The sequence below is a fragment of the Brassica napus genome, chromosome C8, assembly GCF_020379485.1.
Source record: "Brassica napus cultivar Da-Ae chromosome C8, Da-Ae, whole genome shotgun sequence".
Taxonomy (NCBI): domain Eukaryota; kingdom Viridiplantae; phylum Streptophyta; class Magnoliopsida; order Brassicales; family Brassicaceae; genus Brassica; species Brassica napus.
This window is the reverse complement of record NC_063451.1, coordinates 6546221-6572551: the sequence shown is the minus strand read 5'-3', so window position 1 is coordinate 6572551 and position 26331 is coordinate 6546221. Positions and strand designations below refer to the sequence as shown.

At 37.3% G+C, this 26331-nt stretch overlaps 1 protein-coding gene across 2 annotated transcripts; it reads right to left on the bottom strand.

The window, feature by feature from the left end:
• Positions 1 to 24102: 24102 nt before the first annotated feature.
• On the bottom strand, positions 24103 to 26023 carry LOC111198040 (succinate dehydrogenase subunit 5, mitochondrial-like). 2 transcript variants are annotated; one of them, XM_022708421.2, is made up of 4 exons: positions 25741 to 26023; positions 24822 to 25138; positions 24545 to 24730; positions 24103 to 24384 (listed from the first exon to the last, which is right to left on the bottom strand). In XM_022708421.2, exons 1-4 carry the CDS (start codon positions 26006 to 26008, stop codon positions 24328 to 24330), a joined length of 828 nt encoding a protein of 275 aa, XP_022564142.2. In that variant the 5' UTR covers positions 26009 to 26023; the 3' UTR covers positions 24103 to 24327. The 2 variants fall into 2 exon arrangements, with proteins under 2 accessions (XP_022564142.2, XP_022564143.2); XM_022708422.2 differs by having other exon boundaries at positions 24822 to 25132.
• Between the last annotated feature and the right edge of the window lie 308 nt (positions 26024 to 26331).

Genomic DNA, 26331 nt, shown 5'->3' with positions numbered 1-26331 from the left:
CTGTTCATTTACTATCGATCGATGACTGAGTGTCCTCGTCGATCGATAGACGTTATGTCTTCAGCAGTTTCTTTTTTTTTTAGATCCTAAAAATTTTAAAAATTCTAAAATTGTAAAGTTTTAAATTTAAAAATAATGGGTTACCTCCCATTCAGCGCTTATTTTAAGTCCTTAGCTTGACTTGATATTCGAATTTTCTAATTATCGGGAAGTGGGCCTAAGTCAATGGGCTTGATATTTGGCGGTTTAGCCCAATAATGCTTTACTCGTTGGCCATTTACCGTGAATTTGTCTCCTTTATTATTTGTAATCGTAATGGTTCCATAAATATTGACATTCACAACTGTAAAAGGACCAGACCAACGAGATCGTAGTTTTCCGGGGAACAGCGTTAGCCGAGAGTTATACAGTAATACTTGATCATTAGGTTCGAAGCGTCTGGAAATGATTTTTTTATCATGATATGCTTTCGTTTTCTCTTTGTATATCTTTGAACTCTCATAGGCTAAATGTCTAATCTCCTCCAGTTCGTTAAGCTGTATAAGCCTTCTTTCGGCGGCCGGTTTGATGTCGAAATTCAATAATTTAATGGCCCAGGCTGCTTTGTGTTCCAGCTCGACTGGTAAGTGACATGATTTCCCATACAGTAGATGAAATGGGGTGGTTCCTAAAGAGGTTTTGAAGGCAGTCCGGTAGGCCCAGAGTGCATTGTCCAGTTTTCTTGACCAATCTTTTCTCGATGTGCCCATGGTCTTTTCTAAGATTTCTTTGATTTGTCGATTTGAGACTTCTACCTGCCCACTCGTCTACGGGTGGTAGGGTGTAGCAACTCTATGGTGTACCCCGTTCTTACGGAGTAGTCCTTACAAAAACTTTGTTGATGAAACGAGAACCACTGTCACTTATGACTATTCGGGGTATTCCGAATCTGGGGAAGATAATGCTTTTGAAAAGCTTAATAACTACATATGCGTCGTTTGTGGGGGAAGCTACCGCTTCGACCCATTTTGACACATAGTCAGCAGAGACTAAGATGTATTTATTTCCGTACAAAGAAGGGAAAGGTCCCATGAAATCTATTCCCCAACAGTCAAAAACTTCTACTTCCTGAATAGATTTATGTTCCATTTCATGTCTTTTACTGATTTTTCCCCTTCTTTGGCATCTATCGCATTGTACTATGAATGCATGAGCATCGCGAAACATGGATGGCCACCAGAATCCTGCTTGAAGAATTTTTGACACCGTTCTAAAGGTTGCAAAGTTTTCACCATAATCGGACCCATAGCATTGGAATAATATATCGTGTATTTCAGTATCGTCGACGCAGCGTCTATACATCCCGTCAGAGAAGTGTTTGTAGAGATATGGTTCGTCCCAGTGATATCTCCTAACTTCTCTTAGAAATTTCTTTCTCGTGTACCCTCTCAATTCTTCGGGTTCTATGTCGGCAGTTTAATAGTTTACTATATCAGCGTACCAAGGTCTGTCCTTTGAACCTTGTTCGACTACATGCATTCCTTGATGCAGACTTTCATCCACGGGGGAATCATGGTCAGAGCATAGCTTGTTGTGCGCGACATTAACCTTTATACCGAAGGTGAGGGTTTTGGGATTAGTCTCTTTGTTCAGAATATATGTAGTATCGATCGACATACAATCGTTGCTGTCGATCGACCTGGTACTGTCGTAATCGATCGACATTGGATCATCATCGTCGATCGACAGGTCCTCGGAAGTGAGACTTACATTCCCAATGAATGACTACGTTTGGTAAACGTTTTCATTCGGTAAGAAATCATCGATAGGGACGTCGTTTTCTATCCTTATCCGGGAAAGATGGTCTGCAACTTCATTTTCTACTCCTCTTTTATCTTTTATCTCGATGTCGAATTCTTGAAGTAGAAGGATCCATCGCAGGAGTCGCGGTTATGCGTCTTTCTTTTTCATTAAGTATTTAATTGCAGCATGGTCGGTGTGGACGATGACTCGCGAACCGACCAGGTATTGACGGAATTTTTCGAACGCATAAACCACGGCTGGCTGTTCTTTTTCTGTTGTTGCGTAATTTATTTGTGCTTCGTCGAGAGTTCGACTGGCATAATAAACTGCATGCAGCTTTTTGTCTTTCCTCTGGCCTAGAACTGCTCCTACAGTGAAATCGCTCGCATCGCACATGATTTCAAAAGGAAGATTCCAGTCTGGTGCTTGCACGATGGGGGCAGTTATCAAGGCTTTCTTTATTTCCTTGAAAAACTTTACGCATTCTGGTGAGAAGTCGAATTTAACTTCTTTACAAAGGAGGGAGGTGAGAGGTCTAGCGATTTTGCTAAAATCTTGTATGAATCTTTTGTAAAATCCGCCATTCCCGAGAAAACTCCTCACATCTTTTACGTTTGTGGGAGCCGGCAGGCCAGTCATTACCTCAATCTTCGCTCGATCTACTTCTATTCCAGCAGCAGACACTTTGTGTCCTAGGACGATTCCATCGTTAACCATAAAGTGGCATTTTTTCCAATTTAGAACGAGATTCTTTTCTTCGCATCTTGCCAAAACTTTACATAGGTTATCGAGACAGCTTTTGAAACTGGATCCATATACTGAGAAATCGTCCATGAAGACTTCGATGAAGTCTTCTATCATATCAGTAAAGATCGACATCATGCATCGTTGGAAAGTGGCAGGAGCATTACAAAGACCGAATGACATTATGCGGTATGCGAATGTTTCGTAAGGGCATGTAAAGGTTGTCTTTTCTTGATCGTCAGGATGTATAGGGATTTGAAAAAATCCAGAGTATCCGTCAAGAAAACAGTAGTATTGGTGATTTGCCAATCTTTCCAACATTTGATCAATGAAAGGTAAAGGGAAGTGATCTTTTCTAGTAGCAGCGTTCAGCTTTCTATAATCGATACACATTCGATGTCCAGTGACGGTTCGCGTGAGAATGAGTTCGTCTTTGTCATTCTTCACCACAGTGTTTCCGCCCTTTTTTGGTACAACATGCACGGGGCTAACCCAATTGCTATCCGAAATCGGGTAAATGACTCCGGCATCTAGAAGTTTGATTATTTCCATTTTAACAACTTCTTTCAAGTTCGGATTTAGTCGCCTTTGGTGTTCTACTGACGATTTTGAATCGTCTTCTAGGTGAATCCGGTGCATGCACAGATCTGGAGAAATGCCAGGAATGTCTTCGAGAGAGTACCCGATGGCCTTCATGTATTTGCGTAGTTTATTTAATAACAGTGCAAGTTCTCCGTTGGTGAGGTTGGCGTTCACGATTACTGGATATGAATCTTTATAGAGAAAGGCATATTTGAGTCCAGCGGGCAGCTGTTTTAACTCAATCTTCAGTGCTTTTTCGGGATCCCATTCCTTCGATTCGGGTTCAGATATTATCCGTTTGGGTTCGGATATCTAAATTCTCCTAATTCAATAACTGTTCGGATATTTTGCTACTTCGGTTCTGATTTTCTGATCGGATTCAGATATGGGTTTGGGTATCTGATAAAATACTCAGCCCTAATAAATCGTATGAATATGAAATCTCATTAATAGATATTCATATTATATATATATATATATATATATATTATTTTAAATAAATAATATACTAGATAAAAATATATAAATATGTTAATTTCAAAAATTTCAGTGAAAAATTATTGAGATCTTAATATTTTAATTTTAAAATTTGTATTGAAAAATGTCACATTAAAAGTTTTTGGATTAACGATTTAAACTTTTATTACATCAAATATACAAATGTTAAAAAATCATATAAGTAGAAAGTGTCGATAATAAATATTTATATTAAAATATACTATGTATCTATGTCAATATCACTAAAGTTTAATTTATACCATATAAAGTAAATAAAATGATTTTTTTGATTTATTTACCAAAAACGTGATTGTAAATTAACAAAAGATATTGATTTTGATTTATGTGCTTACTCTAATGTATATACTTTTATGCATACAAATTATTTTTTAAATAGGTGGTTTATAATATCTTATTTGATCATGACAATCCTAAAAACACACTTCTTCAAATCGAAGTGATATTTAATAGTGGAAACATTATATATATTATTTCATTCAGATTAAATAGTTTTGTCTTAATTTTTATTTTTAAAAAGCTTTAAATAAAATATCATGACAAGATTTCAATCACCTCATTTTGAATTTGTTCGAAGAAAGAGATTTGATCATTCGACTAATATATGTTTCTCCCTAATACCCTATCTAGCTATTATAATTGTAAGAATGAGAGACTTAAACTATTTATTATAAATTTTCTGATTTATCATTTAATAAATCAAACAGTTCTTAGTTTATACATAGTTTACATATACTAGAATGGTAAAATATTATATATATTTTTTATACTCATGAGTAACTAAATCTCAAAAGCGTAGGCTAATAAAATAAGTAATTTGTTTTATTTTTCTAGAACTAGATGATTTTTAAACCGAACTAGTGAATATATGCTAGACAGACATTTATATTTCGAGTCTTCACTTATATTCTATAATAGCTTGATATATTAGATTTGAACACTAACCTGTTAATAGAGTTTTCCGGTGATTTTTCTTCAAAATTTTGATTTGTAGATATTTATCTCGAGTGAAACTAATTTTTACAGATGTCCATCTTTTTAAATTGACAGTTATGTAATTCATCTCATTCATAGAAGAAGTTAAAAAATAAACTAAATTCATATCAATGAAACAGAGACGAGAACGAAAGCATAATTTTATAGAGGTAGAAAATGAAATCACTTATGGATAGTCAATACTAAACAAATCGAGAGCAGGAAAACTAATCTTCTTTCGTCATTATACAATCGACATTTGTATTCGTCATTTTACAATCGATAAAGTTTGTAGTGTTGCAAAATGTTAAAATCATTTAATAAACAAATAATATTATAAAAACTCATTCCGTGCATGTGCGCGGGTTATCATCTAGTATAGTTATTAAAAACGGACAATGAGTAATATTAGAATATTGATCGGCCGATGACTTAACTAACGTCTGATGTGTCATGAGAAAATCAAAATCCCTAACGATGAGGCCTGACCACAAAGTGCGTTCACAACTTGCTTTAACTTTTTTTTCCATCTATAAAAAGCCACATTAGTCTATTGTATTCCTCCTCCAAACTCTAATCAACTTAAAAGCCCATAACACATCTTATTGTTCTCTCTCTTTCTCTCTCTCTCTTTGGGCATCTTGACTGCTTTGTTCTCTCTTCTCTCATAACGAACACAAAACCAAATCAGTTATGTATGCCTCAAACTTGGTCATTATGAAATTTTAACGTGCTTTTGCAGTGTGTGTTGAAGATATGGGGGACGGGCCTCTAGGAGCATATGTTGAGAATGGTGGAGATGATGATGAAACTGGCTATGATTATTCTCCGGCTGCATGATTCGTCTCATACATATAGTTACTAAAAACGGACAATGAGTAATATTAGAATATGGATCGGCCGATGACTTTACTAACGTCTGATGTGTCATAAGAAAATCCTACGTGTAAGAACCAAATAGAAGAAAATCATTAATGGCCTTATATGTAAGAAAATCATTTCATCTAATTTCATTGAAAGATAAAATAGAAGAAAACGTGAGGTTGAAAGAACCAAATATTCAACTATATATATGAACGTATTAAGTCCACGAACTTAAAACAAACCCTAGGGCATCAAATCATTAATATAAGATGTGCAAAATCATGGTTCATAAATATATAACCATTCAGGCTGCTGGAGCATAATCATATATAACGTCATCATCATTGTCACCATTTTCGACATAGGCAGCTTGAGCATACTCAAATCTTTTATCGTTGTTAGCCATGACGCCTCCACTACACATTTCACAGATGTTATTGTTAGATGCGCAGAAAACAAACTCTCTGACAGAAATCATTTTTTGTTAGTATTGTGGACAAAGAAAACGCTAAATCAAGCGTCGAAGAACTAATGCAAACACACAGAAAATTGATTGTAGTTTGAAGAGAGCGAGAGATCAATGGTTTTTATAGGTGTGGGAAATAAATTGATGAGACTTTGGACTCGTTTCTGTCTTCTACAGACCTCGCCAAGGAGTGTGACATGCTCGTATAAACCGGGGAATCACACAATATAGCTACGAATCGCTATTAACTTTTTTGACACTTGGATTGACTAGCGACACGTCTGCGACACGTTGGTTTGCATTTACTTATACTAATGTACAAATTTTATGACTATGATCCCTATATTTAAGCTCGTTTAATAAATATATTTAATGATTGAGCTTGGTTTAGATCGTGAATCATATAAATGAGTTTTAATAAATTCATGAGTTTTATATTTTTAAAGTTAAAATCATATATATATATATATAACAAAATTTATTACGTTTTAGTTTTATATGATAATATAAGAATTAAATTTTTACATTTTATCTAAAACATTTTTAAAAGAGAAATGACATTATAAATACACATTATGTTATTGTTGAGATGAAGACCGAGGAGTCAAGATATAAAGTTTTGGGGTTTAATGAATTGGTTGTTGAAATGAGAGGTGCTTATTGAGAGAAGTGCAGCTAAAAGTATGAAGTGCAGTGAAGTATAATTATGTGTAGTAAAGTGAAACGAAGCGCACTGAAGTGCAACAAAGTACAGTGAAGTGCAGGAAGGGAGATACAAGTCTGGATAGGCCGGAAAGATGCCAAAGCATGTTGATCTCCTCATTAGTTCAAATATTGACTTTGACCTCGCATGCTTCTGTTTTTAGATACATTGAACCTAGACAAGTTTGTATCTCTATTTATCTTCTAAACTCTCAAATTGTATGAATTAATGAAGTCTTGAGTCTCTCTCTATTCTCTCTCTAAAATTTTTTTATTCTCTCACTACAAGAAAACATCAAGGATTTTGAGGGAAAAAATCGTCGGAATTTCGTCGGAATATCGTTATTCCGACGCAATTCCGACGAAACACGTCGTCGGAAATAATTCCTCGGAATTTCTTTTTTCCTCTGAAATCCCTCGGAATTTTCCGACGGAATTCCGAGGAAATAAATTTCCGAGGAAATTCCGAGGATCCCTTGTTTGTCGGAAAAGTCCTCGGAATATACCGAGGTAGAACTTCGTCGGGATAATTCCTCGGAAGTTCATCGATCGATGCGTGTTTGGACATATATACATCGATCGATAGGAGTATACCGACGGACTTTTTCCTCGGTTTATTCCGAGGAACTGTTCCCTCGGTATATTCCGAGGGATCCGTTCCTCGGAATTTTCCGAGGGAGTTGTCCCTCGGAAAATTCCGAGGGAAATGTCCCTCGCTATATTTTAAAAAAAAAACGGATCGATCGATGCGTTTTTGTTCAAAAACGCATCGATCGATGTAGTGAAAAATATAATTAATTTCCTCGGAATGTAAAAAATATTAATTTTTTTGAAAAAATAAAATTTCTGAAATTTAAATTCGAAAATATGAAATTAAAAGTAAAATTGAAATCATACTAATTAATATTCAAAGTTTCACAAATAAAAATAAAACATTCCGAGATTGGGGAAAAAAAAACTACGGGTCTGGCACGTCCGGGAACACCTCGTTCGGGTACATCCTCTGCATCATCTCCATCATTTGCTGGTTCAGCCTCCTCTGTGCCTCATAGCCCGCCTGTTGAGCCGCCATCTGGGTCTCCAACAAAGATATTCGATCATCTTTGTCCTTCAACTGAGCCGTAAGTACTTCTGGATCAACAAAGGGCGGTGGTGCAGAAGAAGGAGGAACCGACCGGGTGCGACGACCCAAACCGAACAAACGTCCCTTCTTCTTTGGAACCGACTGAATAGAAAAAAGCCAAATTTAGAAATTTAAACCAAGAAATAAATGAATTGAACTTAAAAAAAAAAGAACTTACGGATTCAACGATTTCGTTGATTCGAAACCGGGACAAGTTGGTCGAAGCCGTCGAAGCGTCATCCTCGGTTTGAAGCTGAGACACTTCGTCTACCACCTGAGTTTGGACCAGGTCGACCACGTCCCTCACAAGACCGTCATCAATCTGGCCGGTCTTCTTGTTGGTATACGCCCTCCTCATTAGGGCGAGATCATCGACCGGCTCGCCATCATTTTCTTCCGCCTTGAAAAAAAACATAAAATTAAAGAAACATTAGAAATTAGAAGAAATGCACAATAAATTTAAATTCTGAAACTCAAATAATTGAAGAAAAAGCGGTTGAACTTACCATGCGATCTCCGAGAGTGGCAATAGATTGAGCACCCAAGTTATGCTTGTAGATGCCCTTCCCTTTACGGTCGCTCCTGCGGTTGGTGGAGTTGGTGGAAGAAGTTTCTTTCGTCTCCTCCTTATCCCAATGCGCACACAACTCCTTCCAGACCGTGTCGTTCATCGACTTTGGGACCTTTTAATTAAAAAAAAAAGAAAAAGTTTAATAAATTAAAAAATAGTTTAATAAATTAAAAAATTGTTTAATAAATTAAATCGAACCTTATTGATTTCCCACTTCTTCTTCCACTCGTGGATCTGCTTCCCATAGTTGTCCATTACTTTATGGACGAAGTGGTGATAGATAAAGAGCGTCTCATCGGAATTCCAGTTGAACTCTTGCTGAAAAAAAAACACAATTAGTAGAAAATTTATATTAAAGATTAAAAATATAAGTAAAAAATTAGAATACTTACCGCAAACTGACGAAACCACAGAACCTGCTTGTCGGTTGGGAAGTGAGTGAAAGTCGGATGTCCACTGTCGAGGGCCGAGTACATCATACGGTTGATCCATGCGCTGATCCCGTTCCCGGATCGGTTGAACCTTATTAAAAGAACAAACGGTTAATAATGAATCCAAATTTAAAGAAAAAAAATGTTTAATTACCATGTTTGACCCCGTCCATGTGGATACGGAGTGAGATACGGAAGATGGTCACGACCGGGCTGTTGAACCAACTCCGCAACCCTCATCACTCCCGGAGGACCCGGAGGAACAGGAGCGGATGCAGCAGCGGGAGCGAGAGGAGCATGAGCGGGTGCAGCAGAGGGAGATGTATGGTTGGAGCTGTGGGGCGAAGGGGAATCCTGAAAATGGCTGGAATCCCGAGACTGGCTCCCCGTACCACCACGACCACGACGCTGTCGAGGCCGGGTCTGATCATCATGAGACCTGTAAATTAAAAAAATATATTTAATAAATACAGAAATATATAAATTAATTTTTTTTATTAAAAAAAAATCCCAAATAATTTAATCACAGAAAAAGATTTATATATATTAAAATTTTTTAATAAATATATAAAAATAGTTCTAATAAACAAAAATAGTTTTAATAAATAAAAATTGTTTAATAATTAAAATGTTTTGTAAAATCCAAAAAATCGAATTTATATAGAAATTTTTTTTTGTAAAATCCAAAAAATCGAATTTATATAGAAAAATCGTTTTGTAAAATACAAAAATCGATTTTATATACAAAAATCGATTTTATAAATACAAAAAATAAAAAAATTATAAAAAAATTCTAAATCAATTCAACAAAACAAATTATTCAACCAAATCACAATTCTAAACCTATTATACAACCAAATCACAATCCTAACCAATCACCCTAACAAAAATCTATCAAAACTACACAAAAACCTAACAAATAGAACCTAAGAGAGTGGGATAGGGTCCTTACATGATTTGTGTAAGAGAAGAGGGAGATCGCCGGAGATATCGTCGGATTTCAGGGGGAAATCGCCGGAGAGAAAGAGAGGAGTCGCGCAGAGGAAGAAGAGAGAAATGGGGAAGAAGAAGGGGCTCGTGGTTATAAAACCTAGGGTCCGACGGACATTATCCGTCGGAATTCCGTCGGAATTCTAATTTCAATTTTCGCGAAATATTTGCCCGGTAAAATGAAAATATTCCGAGGAAATTCCGACAGATAGTAAAATATCCGTCGGAATTTCCTCGGAATATTCCGAGGAAATACCGAGGAACTAGTGTTTGGGGTTTCAAAACATCAATTTTTTTTGCCGTATTTCATTTCTTATACAATTGTAATGCATACCATTGAGGATTCTTTGTATACATGAGCATAAACCATGAAATAACAAATTTCAAAACTAATTGAAAGTATTCCCTTTACCGTTCGTTAAAAGGTATAAGTGTTTCTCTTATGTTGCGAGATTTCGTTCATACAATCGGAAAAGTGTTAATTATACGGTAAGGAACAAATTTTTGACTTCATAATGAACGTAAGACACTTAATAAGGGTTATATAGGTGTTATTCAAACGGCAAAACGTTGTTTTCGGTTTAAAAACCCTATTTCCTCGGAATTTCCTCGGATTATTCCGAGGGAACTCCGACGAAACCCTCTTCTTCCTCGAAATTTCCTCGGAATATTCCGAGGAAATTCCGACGAACTAGTGTTTGGGGTTTCAAAACGTAATTTTTTTTAAAAAAACGCATCGATCGATGCGTTTTTGAACAAAAACAAATCGATCGATTACTAAGATGGCCCGGGCCGTAAGATTGTGATCGATCGATGAGAGTATCCCATCGATCTATCGACAATCTGAATTGTTCCTCGGAATTTCCTCGGAAAATCTTGTATGTTTTTTTAAAAATGCATCGATCGATGCGTTATAGAACAAAAACGCATCGATCGATTACTAGGATGGACCGGGCCGTAAGATTGTGATCGATCGATGAGATTAACCCATCGATCTATCGACAATCTGAATTGTTCCTCGGAATTTCATCGGAAAATCTTGTATGTTTTTTTAAAAATGCATCGATCGATGCGTTATAGAACAAAAACGCATCGATCGATTACTAGGATGGACGGGGCCGTAAGATTGTGATCGATCGATGAGAGTAACCCATCGATCTATCGACAATCTGAATTGTTCCTCGGAATTTCCTCGGAAAATCTTGTATGTTTTTTTAAAAATGCATCGATCGATGCGTTATAGAACAAAAACGCATCGATCGATTACTAGGATGGACCGGGCCGTAAGATTGTGATCGATCGATGAGAGTATCCCATCGATCGATCGACAATCTGAATTGTTCCTCGGAATTTCCTCGGAAAATCTTGTATGTTTTTTTAAAAACGCATCGATCGATGCGTTATAGAACAAAAACGCATCGATCGATTACCAAGATGGCCCGGGCCGTAAGAATGTGATCGATCGATGCGTTATAGAAACAAAACGCATCGATCGATGCGTGTTCGGAAAACAGAATTATAAGGCAAAACCCGACCTTTTTTGGATCTAAACCTTAGAACTCTCATCCCCTCCGATTTCCCCTATAATTCGCCCCCCCCCCTTTCTCTCTCTATAATCATCCGATTTGAACAATTTTGGGCTCTATTCCACTTGATTTTTCGAGCTCTACCTGATTCCTACACTCGTCTTCACCCTAAGACAGGTATACTCCGCGAATCTCCACATTCTGAAATCGTGTTCTTGAGCAATTTTTTGGGTTTTGTGAATTTCTTATTTCCGTGTTGATTCCTTGATCAAATATGCATGAAACAGATGTTTAAACATGGAATAGAACACAATTGTCTGTGATCAACGAGTTTGGAACATGATTTGAGATGATTTAGGGATAGAGAATTTTTTTCAATTTCGTTTTTTTTATCACAACTCGATTTCGCTTTTCATTTTCATGTTCAGCTTTGCCTTCTTAATTGATTATAACCATGTTGAGAGCAATGATTCTATTTTGTAGAGAATGAAGCGCACGAAAACATCAGCAAAGAAAAACACACAAGAAGCGGGTTCGTCACAGCTGGAGAAGCAAAGGCCAAAGAAGTGGGATAAGTCTGATACCACCCACTACAACAACATGAAGAAGGTAGCCGTTCCGGCTACACAACTAGCATGTCCTGAGACGATGACAATATTGGGAATCAAAGCAGACATTGAAGGACTGTTCCAGAACATGGGTCTAGGCCAACTATGCAACCTCAAGGAACCCACTTATCCGGAGTTGGTACGCCAGTTCATAGCATCCGCATACGTCACCCGTCCCGATGATAGCCATCAGGAAGGTTTTCTGGCATTCGTAGTGCAGAAAGTATACTATGAGGTATCTTTCACAGACCTCTGCGGACTATTTGGATTGAGTGCGGGGGAGAGGACATATGGTCTTTATTGGACTTCAGAGCTGTTGAACTTCTGGGAAACGATTGGCACAGGGGTTTATAGATCTTCTCAGGCAAAGGAGTCACTTATCCGGAGCCCAGTACTGAGATATGCGACACGCCTCATTGGCTCATTGCTATACGGGACAACCACAGCCGCATCAGTCACGCAATGGGAGTTGTGCCTCCTGTACCAAGGTGTGAGGCATTTGCTACCGGCATTTGGAAACTCTACATTCCCACCTGCTACTGCCTTCAACATGGGAGCGGTGCTGGCCGCAAACTTAGCAGGATACAAGGGGAAAGTAACCAAATCCAAGAGCAATGCATGTGGATTTGGTGCAGTGATTACTCGGATCCTTAGACATGTGGGTGTAGACTGTGAGAACCACCAGGTAGCACTGGACAGATCGAACAACATTGCTTGGAACTACCTGGATGTCATTTCTCTAGTAAGTAAGGAGTTCATAGCTGGTCCCCACTCGAGGATCGATCGGGATGGTCCTTACGTCTACGTATTCCAGGACCGAGCGAAGAAAACACTCTACTGCCACCTGCCTCAGATCGGCCTGACTGCTCTACTTTCAGAGGCTGCAGTTGAGTTCCTACCCCCTGCTACCGCACTAGTAGACAAGCCATCCTTCTTCACGCCAAAATATCAGACCAAAGGCAAGGGCGTGGTTGATGAAGAAGGACAAGATGAGGCTGCACAAGCCATTCCAGATGATTCACAACCCCATCAGCTACTCCCATCAGACTCCAGCCAGTACAAGCTGCAAGAGCTTCCACCGAACGCCACTTCGCGCCAGCAACAACATTGGAGAGATCAGAGCATAAAGACAAACAACGACATGCTACACAAGATCTGGGCTGCCATTTCACGTATCAGGCCGTGTCGTTGCCAAAAGGATGATGTAGTTCATCGGGACAACTCTCCATCCAGCTCTGGTTCGGGTTCGAGTGGTACACACAGGGTAAGAAAGAGGTCCAAGAGACCCAACGATGCAGGAACATCTGGAGCAGGAGACGAGGAGTAGGAGCTATCACCGGCTATTTTATTTTCTTTTCTATTCTAACGTTTTATGGTCTTATTTTCTGTTAATTTTGAACTGAGTTTTTTTTTAGGTTTCTTAATTATGAGTTCGTATTTCTTTTACATGGTTTCTTTGTTTTATTTGGTTGTGTTTTGTGTAGCTTTTAATTCGTATTCAGCTTTGCCTTGCTAGATAAACCAAATAACTATTATCCGAGGAAAGAGGTTATATCAAGTGTTCCTCGGAATTTCCTCGGTATTTCTTAAAAAAAAAAAAAAATAAGTTCAATGGTAGTCTGTTTCCGAGTCATCATCACCAGATGAATCTGAATCTGGATCTTGGTGAAACTCTCCAATTACTGGTTCATCCTCTACGTGAACGACGGCTTCCTCTCCAAAGTCGGTTAAATCGACTACAAGGCCAACTCCAGCTAAATCTTCTGCTGCACTACAGTTGCCGGATGTGCTTGGTTGTAGTGGGTCTTCCAGCTCAGAACTTCCCTGAACTCGGCCTCTCGGGTTGAGTCTTGTAACAGTAACCCATGGATCATCTCTGTTCCTTACCCGGGGGTACTTGATATAACAAACCTGTAACATTTAGAAAAATTATAAATTAATACACATGATGATGAATCATTCTGAATAATTAACATTTAATTACCTGATCGGCCTGGGAAGCAAGAATGAAAGGATCATAATATTGCAGCTTTCGCCTCGAATTTACTGATGTAACACCAAATGCATCTGTTCTCACACCTCGATCTGGGGTGTTGTCGTGCCAATCACAATAGAAAACAGTACAGCGCAATCCAACCATGCCCAAATACTTGATTTCCAAAATCTCATGTATGTGTCCGTAGTATACATCATCTCCTGATGCAGAACAAACGCCAGCATCATAAGTCGTACTCGAACGTCTCCTCTTCTGAGTTGTGAATGCATATCCTCGAGTACAAAATCTCGGATATGACTTCACAACAAAGTTTGGTCCAACGACCATCTCACGTATCCAATCGTCAAATGTTTCACCTCTGGCCAAACCAGCAGACACCTATTAATAGCACATATATATATATTATATCAATAAATGTGAATTAGTATAAATATGTGATAAAATATATTTTAATTTGTTTAAAGCACTCACATAAGTAAACATCCATCCAGTAAATTCTCTCTGCTTCATTTCTTCTAGTTCGTCCTCTGTGGCGTATCTATACTCGAACCGCTTTTCTGCCATGAAAATCCTGTATATGATGACAATAATGTAATTAATTAAGATTTAAATTTCAACTTGTTAAAATAAAAATTTGTAAGCTCATTTATTTACCTCTCATATTGAAGAACGTCTTCGCAGTTGGTGAGCAAATATGTTTGCAAATGACTGCGCTCCTGCTCAGTAAGTCGACGGTCCTTTGGTTTTCCGCTAAGTCGTCCAACGTCTGTGAAAATGTCTGGAACCGTAACATGATATGTTGCCCGTTCGCCTCTATCATCATGCCGAGCAGGTCTTCTGTTTTTGGTCTGAACTTCTGCTGGAAAGTAGTACTCGGCAAAGTTTGAAGTTTCTTCATTGATCATCTGTGCGACTATAGAACCTTCCACCCTACTTAAATTTTTCACCATCTTCTTCAAATGGAACATATACCGCTCATACAGATACATCCATCTATACTGCACAGGACCACCAAGTTCCAATTCTCTTGCCAGGTGAATAACAAGATGCTCCATAACATCAAAAAATGAGGGAGGAAATATCTTCTCAAGGTTGCACTGAATCACGGCTATGTTAGTCTTCAAATTTTCAATACCTTCAAGAGTCACTGATCTCGTGCATAAATCGCGGAAGAAACCACTTATCCCTGCAATTGCTTCATGAACATTTCGTGGTAATATTTCCTTGAAGGCGAACGGAAGGAGGCGCTGCATCATTACATGGCAATCGTGGCTTTTCAAGCCAGTAAACTTTCCTTCCTTTCTGTCGATACAGTTACGCAAATTTGATGCGTAACCGTCTGGAAATTCCACATCGTTTGAAATCCAATCAAAGAACGCATCTTTTCCCGCTGCATCAAGTCGGTATATGGGAAAAGGAGCCCTACCATTCTCATCAACATGAAGTTCTGAACGAGCACATATATCGACTAAATCCAGTCTTGACTTCAAATTATCCTTTGTTTTACCTTGAACATTAAGGATCGTGTTCATGAGATTGTCAAAAAAGTTCTTCTCAATATGCATGACATCTAAATTATGCCTTAGCAGATGATCCTCCCAGTATGGCAGATCCCAGAAAATACTTTTTTTGTGCCAGTTATGTAGTTCTCCAACAGCATCTACCGGAAAACGCTCATGTCCACCGACTTCTGGCGTCCTTTCTGCACCAAAATCTCTTAGTTGTATCTTCAAATCTTTCCCACAAATTTCCGGAGGTGGACTGTCAAACACCCTCTTGTTCTTCGTAAACAAATTCCTACTCCTACGATATGGATGATCAGGTGGTAGGAATCTCCTGTGACAGTCAAACCAACACGTTTTCCTTCCGTGCTTTAGTTGGAAAGCATCAGTGTTATCTTGACAATATGGACATGATAGCCTTCCATGCGTTGTCCATCCAGACAACATACCATATGCTGGAAAATCACTTATTGTCCACATTAGTACTGCCCGCATTTGAAAGTTTTCTTTACACGAAACATCGTATGTTTCAGCACCTTGAGCCCATAGTTGTTGCAACTCATATATTAGTGGCTGAAGAAACACATCAAGTGATCTCTTAGGATGCTCTGGTCCGGGAACGAGAATCGAGAGAAACAAAAACTCTCGTCGCAAGCACAAGTTTGGGGGGAGGTTGTATGGTGTAAGAATGACGGGCCATAGAGAATACTGTCTTCCACTCTTGCCAAACGGACTGAAACCATCAGTACATAATCCAAGGTAGACATTTCTTCTCTCATACGCAAAGTCGGGATACTTTGATTGGAAATGCTTCCACGCTTTTGCATCTGAAGGATGTCTGATCTCACCATCTGTTGAGTGCTCCGCATGCCATCTCATTGGTTGCGCTGTGCGTTCAGACAGATACAACCTCTGCAACCTTTCCGTCAAAGGTAAATACCACATCCTTTTATATGGCACTGGAACTCTTCCAATTGTATCTTTATAACGAGGCTTTCCACAAAATTTGCATGTAACCCGCTGTTCATCCACCCTCCAATAAATCATGCAGTTGTCGCTGCATACATCTATTACCTGATACGATAAACCAAGACCAGCTACGAGTTTCTGAACCTCGTAGTATGAACCAGGAGCTACATTATCCTCGGGTAGAATACCTTTTACAAAATCAGCAATCGCATCCACACAGTCTTCAGCCAAATTATAATCTGTTTTAATGCCCATCAATCTTGTAGCAGATGATAAAGCTGAATGACCATCTCTGCAACCTTCGTACAATGGTTGCTTTCCAGCATCCAACATATCATAAAATCTCCTAGCTTCTGCATTGGGTAAATCTTCCCCTCTAAAATGATCATTTACCATCTGCTCAGTACCTACACCATAATCTACATCCGTTCTAATTGGTTCTTCTAATCTAACCGCTGGCTGAGGTTCACTAGTACTACCATGTTCATAATCAGTTTCCCCATGATGATACCAAATTTTGTAACTTCGTGTAAACCCACTCAAATATAGATGAGTCCAAACATCCCACTCTTTAATAACCTTTCTATTTTTACAATTAGAGCAAGGACATCTTAACATACCTGTTTTTGCTTCCGGTTGTCGGTGAACTAACCCCATGAATTCAGTTATACCTCGTTGGTATTCTTCCGTAAGCAATCTCGTGTTCGGATCCAAATGAGGTCGATCGATCCAAGAACGAAAATAATTTGAAGAAGACATATTTTTTATGAATCAAATTCGTGTGTAAATAGAGTAAGAGGGAGGATGAAGATATGAAGTGAATGAAGAGGAAGAGGAGTGCTTGTATTTATAGTTTAAATCCTGCCGACATACCGAGGAAATTCCGACGGAATTCCGACGGACAAAACTAGTTCGTCGGAATTTCCTCGGAATTTTGTAAAATCCCCCAACGGCTCTCCAACGGCTATAATATTTCCTCGGAATTCATCGGTTTTTTCCGAGGAACAGAGTTTTCCTCGGAATTTCCTCGGAATATTCCGACGGACTGTAGTTTCCTCGGAATTCCGTCGGTATATTCCGAGGAAATTCCGAGGAAACCCAATTTTGTGTTTCCTCGGAATTTCCTCGGAAATTCTTCGGTATATTCCGATGATTTCATTTTCCGTCGGAATGTCCGTCAGAATATCGCTGTTTTCTTGTAGTGTCTTAATCTCTCTAATCTTTACTTTGATTATCTCTAATTAATATTAAAAACACTCTAAAACACAAAAGTGTTTAGTTATCGTCTCTCACAATTTCATTGATCTCAGATTTTGTGTTTGTTTAAACATTTTAAATTTTTCTCAGTATATCACATTTAAATTATGTTAAAAAATTTATTTAGTATTATATTTATTGTAGAATAAATCGTTAATAACTTATTTGATGATCAAATTGATCTTAGTTCAAATTTATATATTAAATAATATAATAAATGATCTGATCTAAATTAAAATTCTGAACATGTCATGAATTAAGTTGAGCAAGTTAATTCATATTGACACCTCTAAACACAAAAGATACTTGTCTATGTGTTAATAGCTTCAAATTTAAGTATGTATTACTTTAAGTGTTTTCTAAAAAGAAGGATTAGGATAATGTCCGCATATAATTTTGATCTAAAATTAATGTCAAAAAAAATAATGCCCGATAAAAATAAAAAAAAAACAGTCCAGAATAAAGTTTAGAGTATCAAGATCTAAAATAAAATGTTGAGTAAAAGTAAAAAAAATTAATCAAAGTTAGGTAATTGAATTTATCTGGAGTGAATGATAAAATTTTAAATGATCAAACTCGAAGTTAATATTCTGGACGGATGTAAAACTTATTTAAAGGAAAAAAATCAATACTTTGGAAAAGACCAAAATTACTAATGTAAGTACAACCAAGGAAGCCTACTGGATTTTAGTAAAATTCTATAAGTTTTCTCTAATAAAACTTTACCCTTTATTTTATTACTCTCATTATTTACGAATCATACCTCTAATATTTAATAAAATAAAAACAAGATACTTTTACACCATTATGTCGCCTCTGCCAATAATATTATTCGCATAAGATATAAAGGCTAAACATTTTCTTGCTTAAATCCTTTGAAAATAATATTACACCATATAATTTTCAAATAAAAAAATGTAAATTATTAAATGTAGCGTAGTGGCATTATGAAATCTGATATGTCAATAAGTTAATTGAAATTCATACTTTAAATTGTATTATTCAACATTTTTTTCTAAACATGTCACACTCTTTGCTGAGGTCAGTGTAAGACCAGAGCGAGTATAAACTTCCATCAACTTTTTGATTTTACCTACAAAGAGTCCGACGAACTCATCCTCTTATCAAACTTCTGCATTTCCTATTATTAAAAAGGAACTATGATTTCTGTCACAGAATTTGTTATGTGCATTGATGAAAATGTCAATGGAACTTCAATTGGAGCCGAAGTCGTCAACAGTGATCAAGCATTTGTGTATGCTCAATCTGTTTCTGAACAAATGGTGACAGTGATGATGGGTCGGATACATGAACCATGATTTTGTACTTTTTATGTTAATGATATAACGCCCTAGGACTTCTGTTATGTTAACGTACTTAATATTTATATTATGGATGTCAATTAAATAAACTAGCATAAAAGTACATGATTTTGTACGTTGTCTCACGTAATACCAATAAATAAATTAGTTCAAAGCAGATTGTGTATTTTTAACGGATTTCATATTAATTTTTTTATGTTAACATGGACAAGTCTGTGTAACATCCCAAAACCCTAATGCTCAATTATGTGTTGTTGAAAAGAAAAGAAAAAAAAAACTCATTATGATTACAATCTATTTGTTGTATGTGTGCTCGTCGTTCTTTGTTCTTCAGATATGTGTGTCAAATATACTTCTCCTATATCCAAATTTGTACCATCAAGCCGAGCTAAGGTGAGGATTCAGTTGTGAACTCTTCTCATGTTTTGAAATCCTTCAAGAAGATAATTCTTTGTTAATGTTGTCAAGGTTTAGTTTAGGATGATATTGATATTGTGAAATGTTAGATCTAGTTGTTGATTTGTATTGATGTGATGAAAAACACCTAGACTCAATTAGGTTGTTAAAGGATAATTTGTTGTTCGATGTGAATGATTATGCTGATGAGTTGTGTGATGTAAATGATTTTTTATAAGGTTATTGTAACATCCTCATTTGTGATATATGGAAAGGCTTAAGAGGATTGATTTGGCTACCTATGTTACCAAAGTTGATTTACCTTTTCCATCACACATCCGTTTAGAACTCCAGAGTTAAAGCTTGCTTGACCTGGAGTAGAGAAATGATGGGTGGCCTATCGGGGGTGGCCTATCGGGAGGTGATTCACGATACCGTGTGAGTGAGGCCAAAGCACGGGCAAAAGGTCGGGTAGTGATTGCATGGTCAGTAAACAATGATTTCGGATCTTGAAAAAGTTAACGGACCGACCGTTAGAACAGAATGGGGCCCACGGACCGAGTGAGTGGTCGTAAGTCGCCCATTAGCCGTGGGCGGGTTGGAGCATTACAAGTGGTATAAGAGCTGGTTAGCCATCTCGGTCCTAACCCGAGAGGCGTCTTGAGACTTGTCGTGGGGCGCAACGTGGATAATGCGTTCTTTAAGAAGGGGGGAATTGTAACATCCCGATTTGTGATATATGGAAAGGCTTAAGAGGATTGATTTGGCTATCTATGTCACCAAAGTTGACTTACCTCTTCCGTCATATATCTGTTTAGAACTCCAGAATTAAGTGTGCTTGAGCTGGAGCAGTGAAAGGATAGGTGACCTATCGGGAAGTGATTCACGATACTGTGTGAGTGAGACCAAAGCACGGAGAAAGGTCGAGTGGTGATTGCAGGGTCAGTAAACAATGATTTCGAACCTTCGAAAAATTAACGGACCGACCGTTGGAACGGAATGGAGCCCACGGGCCGAGTGACAGTCGTGGATGGTCCATTAGCTGTGGGCGGGTCGGAGTGTTACAGTTATGTTTAAAGATGATGTTAGGAATGATGTGTTGTGTGATGTTATGACACCAAGAGAAAGTGTAGTCAGAGATGTGATGAGATGAGGATAGCGGGCGCTGCTAAAATCGGATCATGTCGAGTCTGAGCATAAGTGATTATAGTGATAACAAGGTCGATAATGCCAAAGAGAGCAACCGGGTAACGAGCGGGTAGTCATATAGCGACCATAGGGTGGACAATGCCAAAGAGAGCTAGAAGACTACAGGCAGATACGTCTTAGAGATCTATGTTGTTGGTTGCATGTTATGTGATATAGTTTATAATTGTGCTTGTTTGTTTGTCATGAAACAAAAGAATCTTATTACCAAGGGCAGAGGTAGTTAATGAAAATTTAAGTCAGTTGATCCCACTATTTTAAAATTTTATTTTTATTTAAGAAAATTTATATTAGTTCCTTTAAAAATAAAATTCGACCCCATAAAAAAATTCTAACCCAATACAAAAAGTTTTTGGCTTCACCACAGCTCATTACACTCCTTACGGGTACGCATGAGAAGGTGAATGAGTATGAGTAAGGTGGTGTTACACATTTTAGATTTCATTTCTAAAATCTTTTGTTAAAATATTTAAAACCATTTTGTTTTAGTCGGTTTCATTTGAAGTTAAGTTGTTTTGTAAGACTATATGTTTGGAATAAAAATATTGAACTGAAAGGAAGTATCGTTAAAGTTGAAAATAAGATCTTCGTAGTCGACTATTACAGTTTGTCAGTTTTTTTTTGGCTCAAAAACAACATATTTATTTCACCAATTCTTGTTACAAAGCTTATGACCTCACAAGATTTCTACTACAAGTACAATGAAGTAGTCTAGTTACACCCTGGTTCACTATTTGGAACCAACGCAATCTAAAATCCTTCACTTATTTTTCAACCACAGTGGGATGAAATCACTCTACGGCCCGAGGAAAACCATCCCTTCAAGCACCCAAAATTCGATCTCATGGTACAAACAATGCTTACTAACACAAGCAAAAACTAAAAACTACACCCGAATCAATTAACTAACTATCTAAATGACCCTAATGCTTGGCTTCAACGTACATATATAGCCACTTAGTTTCTCCACCATAGGTGCACTATCGAGGGAGCCTTGTCCTGCTGGTCTTCAGTCACGGTGACCCTCAGCCTAAAGCGGACACAAGATCCGAATGAAAGTCGGGATTAAGCTTCAAAATAAAGCAGATCGATTTACTTAATTCGAGCTTACAGATAAGCGGTGTTCATTCATTGGTTGAAGCTTTCTGCACTGGGGAATAGGGCCACCTCCACGAACCTCCGCTAGAGTAATCTCCTTTTGTGCACTTTGTCTGCGTGAGTCGTGGTTCAAGTGATCTCCGAGAACCAATACTTATCCTGGTGATCATACTCTGTCCACTCGCCGTCAAATCCCTTCTTCGTTTATCTCACTGTCGTGAGGGATCGTAGATCCACGGTGGAGGTGTCTCTCGAAGCCATGCGCCGTCGCAGAGCCGGAATCACGAGAGATCTAGAAAGGGAGAAATCAGATCTGGTTACTCCGCTAGCCCTAAAAGCCGACTCCCTACCTCACCACCGTCTCTTTGGCCTTGCCGCTACTCCAGATCTTACCGGATCTCACCACCCTCTGTCTCAAAAACAAAACTTCATGTGGGTTTCCCAAACCAGAGCATCGAGCATCCCAACCAAGATCAAGCCGGGAGGAAGGGAGCGAAAGAAAAAGAGGGTGAAGGGAATAGGAGAAGGTCTCCGGCACCAGAATAAACCGGGCCGGATTTAGGGTTTCGTCGCTAGAGAGATGCGGCTGCTTCTTTTTTTTTTAGAGAGATATCACTTACTAGTGTGTTGATGTGTGATTTCCGTAGTTTGTCAGTTATTAAACCATGTTTGCCATAATCTAGATCATATTGATGATTCTTTGTAATTACAGAATTTTATGTGGGTCCTAATAATTATTATCTTTAACTAGGTTAAGATCTGCGCCTTGCGCGGAATGAATATTATATATAAATTATTTATAAGTATTATGTATTCTTTTACGTATTATATAATAATAAAAATATATTAAATATTAAAAATTCAGTAACAATTACATATATTATCAAATTGATGCGAACACATAAATAAATTTTATTACTCAAAACAAACGCCTTTATTTTATATGGTCTATAATTGAATTTAAATGAAGTTAACATAAATATATAGTATATTCTAATATTGATATTTATTAAATGTTTTTTTCTACACATCTTTTTTTATCATTTGTATCTTTTTATAACAAAAACTTTGAATAAGTGATAACAAAAAATTTCATTGTGTGATGTTTAATAATTTTTGTAATTTATAATTAAAAAATAAATCAATGCAAAGTTTAAAAGTTAACTATTAAGTTGTCAATATTCATTCAGAGCTTTTATAAAAAAACTTGTTCAAAAAAATTTCAAAATTAAATTATTTATGTATTATATGGTATATAGTTAATTTAAACGATATTAATATATATATATATATATTTAATCTTAATATTTCTTAAATTACTCTTCATATTTATATGATTTGTAATCATTTGTATCTTGTTATAACAAAAAAATTAAATCATGGTTCACGAAAATTTTAATGTGAAACTTTTAATAGTTTTAGTAATTTATAGTCATTTTTTAAAATTCAAAATATAACATATACGGAAAATCTAAATTTATAATATGTGGTTGTTTAATTTATTTTAATAAATAAAAATTGAAAAAAATGATAGAAGACACACTAATTTTATCAAATATTAATTATTCAAAATCTTTAATTGTTATATATACTTTAGCCACATTAGACAATTCCGTAATTTTTATTTATGGAAAGAACGAAGAACATTAATAATTAATTTATGGTTAATTTAATAGAAAAACTTATTATATATTTAGATGGACCAACTTATATCTCTAAAGATTCTAAGAATCATTGTGCTGATGACACATGAATACCTCAAATGTTTTAATGTTTTTCTTTTAATTTAATATATAGAAGATTGTTTATTAGATAAGAAACTTTAAAAGTGTTCGTTCATTAAAAACAATCCAAGTGATGTTAGATAGACTGTCACTGGTTGCTCAAAAAAAAAAGATAGACTGTCACTGTGCATCTCTGCACTTCTCTTTAAAACCTAAACCCCCAAAAATCTAAATTAAAACCCTTTCACTTGTCAGGGATTTTGACTATGACTATGACCATGAAGTAAAAACTCCTTTGCCTTTTGTGTTTCGTTTTCAAACCTTTCGTTCTGATTGTGTTTGGTTTCAGACTGTTATTATCCAGATCAGAACTCAGGCGATGGAGAAACTAAGGCAGAAGCCAAGGATAGACATGGAGACCCTAAATTATCAATCCACCAAGGAACGCAAAATCGTAGAGCAAGAGGGTATGGAGTTTTGTTCGGTCGGAAGCAGTAGTTTTTCAGAGTGTTGTCCGAGTGATTTGAGTATAGAAGGATATATCACGGCGAAAGTTTTCAAGGTATTCGAGCTTGAAAGGTATAGAGCTGGAGAATCAATGACAAATGTATTATTTGAATGAAATTAAGAAATGGTCAGTGTTTCAATAGCTGTGTGATTGCCAACGATGGCCATTTGGTTTAGGAAGAAAAGCTGCATTGCTTCCACCGCCTCCTAAGTCTCCTGCAGAGTCTTGGTCATGGAGAAAACCAAATAGAATTGCTCCAATTCTTTTATTTGAAAAAAGTTGAATCACAAGCAGTAAAGAAACTCTAATGTAAAAAAACAGAACACAAAAGCTTGTTTGAAATTTTTCGGGGCAGCGACAATGAACAAAAACTCACCTTATATGTCTTTGGTCAGTTATTGACCTTATTATGTGTTGAATACACAATAACGCAAATAACAAACATTATTTAAGATCTTCTCTGTCCGTTTTAAGCCCTTTGCTCCACGTAAGACCCCGAGAGTCCTGATGTTCCAAGAACCGTAACCTACCAAAGAAAATCAAACCAAAATTCATGAATTTGGATAGCATGGATGATGCATGAAGGTCGACAAAAAGATCAGATATACAACTTGTTAATTATGCAACCCACACTTGAATCAGGCTGTTCTAACTAATATATGTTGGCGAAGAAGATGTGCATTTACCTTTCCCCATTCTGAACCAAGTCCGCTGCATCTCATCTTCAAGTGGATCATCTTTGTCCCCAACTCCGTCTCAACCTTCTTCTTCAAGTAAACTTCTTCAGGTCCAAACGCATCTAGGTAGGTAGCATACCTATGATAAGCAAGACGCAGCGCTTTGGTTATATCTTCTGGTAAGCTCTTTACATCCTGAAACAAAATAAGAACACATCAAACATGTCAAACCCAAAAAAAGAATGTGGTTGGTTAGTGAGTCAACAACAACAACAAACAAACAAACCTCTCCACTCATCCCAATGCTATCGTCGATTTCCATCTTTAGGGAATTGAGAATCCCACCAAATTCTTCAACAGCTTCAGCTGCTCTGAACACATTCGTCAAGGCCTCTTGCCCTGCCTTGTCATCTGTGTTTTTCGAGACTGCCTTTTTCGCCTCGTTAACAACAGCAGAAGGAAGCGCTGACCAGTCTGCAGCCATCAAACCTTTGAAAGCATTAAGAACATCACTGTCTTTGAGTTCAGGCATGTGAGACACATCTTCGCTAAAGTTGCGCACACTTCCTATGCCAATTGCCCGAGGATACCGACAATCTGCAGCTTCACCATCAAACACGTCAAATAAAAAAAGTGCACGCACGAGCAGCATCTCTGCTGACCATTTTTTCACCAGCAAGCACGTTATATACAAAGCGAAATGAAAGAGCTATGGTTTTCAAAGGTAAACTTTAAAACAAACTCTCGTCATTGCAAACCATTTTTCACTATGAAACAATCACAAAGACCTCAAAGTCTTTGCAACAAAGGATATAGCTTTCAAAAGTAATTTTAAAACGAAGTCTTTGCAGATCATTTTTGCCATCAAACATGTCAATCTCGAAGTGGATGAACGAGTAGACGTAAATGTCTTGGCAACAAAGGAGCTATAGCTCTCAAAGGTAAATAGTACAACAATGAATCTGGAAGTCGTGATCCTTAATATCTAGAAAACGAATTCGAGAGATTACAAAGCGCACAACCTAAACGTCTTCGCAACGAAAGAGCTATATCTCCCAAAGGTAACGGTAAAACAAGTCGTGATCCTTTTAAAGATCAACACAGTAAGCTTAAGATTCCACCAACACTAATTAGTATTCAGTAAGTAGATGATCTTTCCCACCGGAACATATAGAAACAAAGAGGCGACTATTATAGTTGATTACCGTAAGGAGTTCGATTTGAAGGAAATGAAGAAACCGCGAAGAATCCTCCCGTGAGGAGGGAACGATTGCGCAATAGCTGATTTGGAGGGGCGGATCTCAATGATCGGAGCGTAGCGACGGAGGCCGCCGCAGCGGTACGGCAGAGGGATCGCACAAGTAGCATCGTAGATTTTTTTGTTGTTGTCAATCTGAATGCGAAAGCTCTCTCAACCTGCGGTGTTCCGATGATGGTGACAACGTTCTGGACTGTATCGATTGTTTGGGCCATGAAACTCAGAGGGTCCGGCCCATTAAAGCCCATAGATGATATTTTCTTCAAGCTCTTGATGATATTTCTGTACTGAAAAATCTACGACCATAAAAATGTTCGTAAATAAACACTTAAATACCGTTATGCATAGGGTTATCTATTTTATATTTGAATGGTTTGGTTTTGGGAGTGTGGTTTATAAATTAAAAAATTCTTAAATAAATACTAAATATTTGTCCCTCTCAGCCGCAACATAATTCTTGAATAGCCTTGTTTGTTAAATGAACGCTGCGTCAGCGGCTAGAGATCAAAATTCAGAATGAAAGAAAGAGTATCCAAAG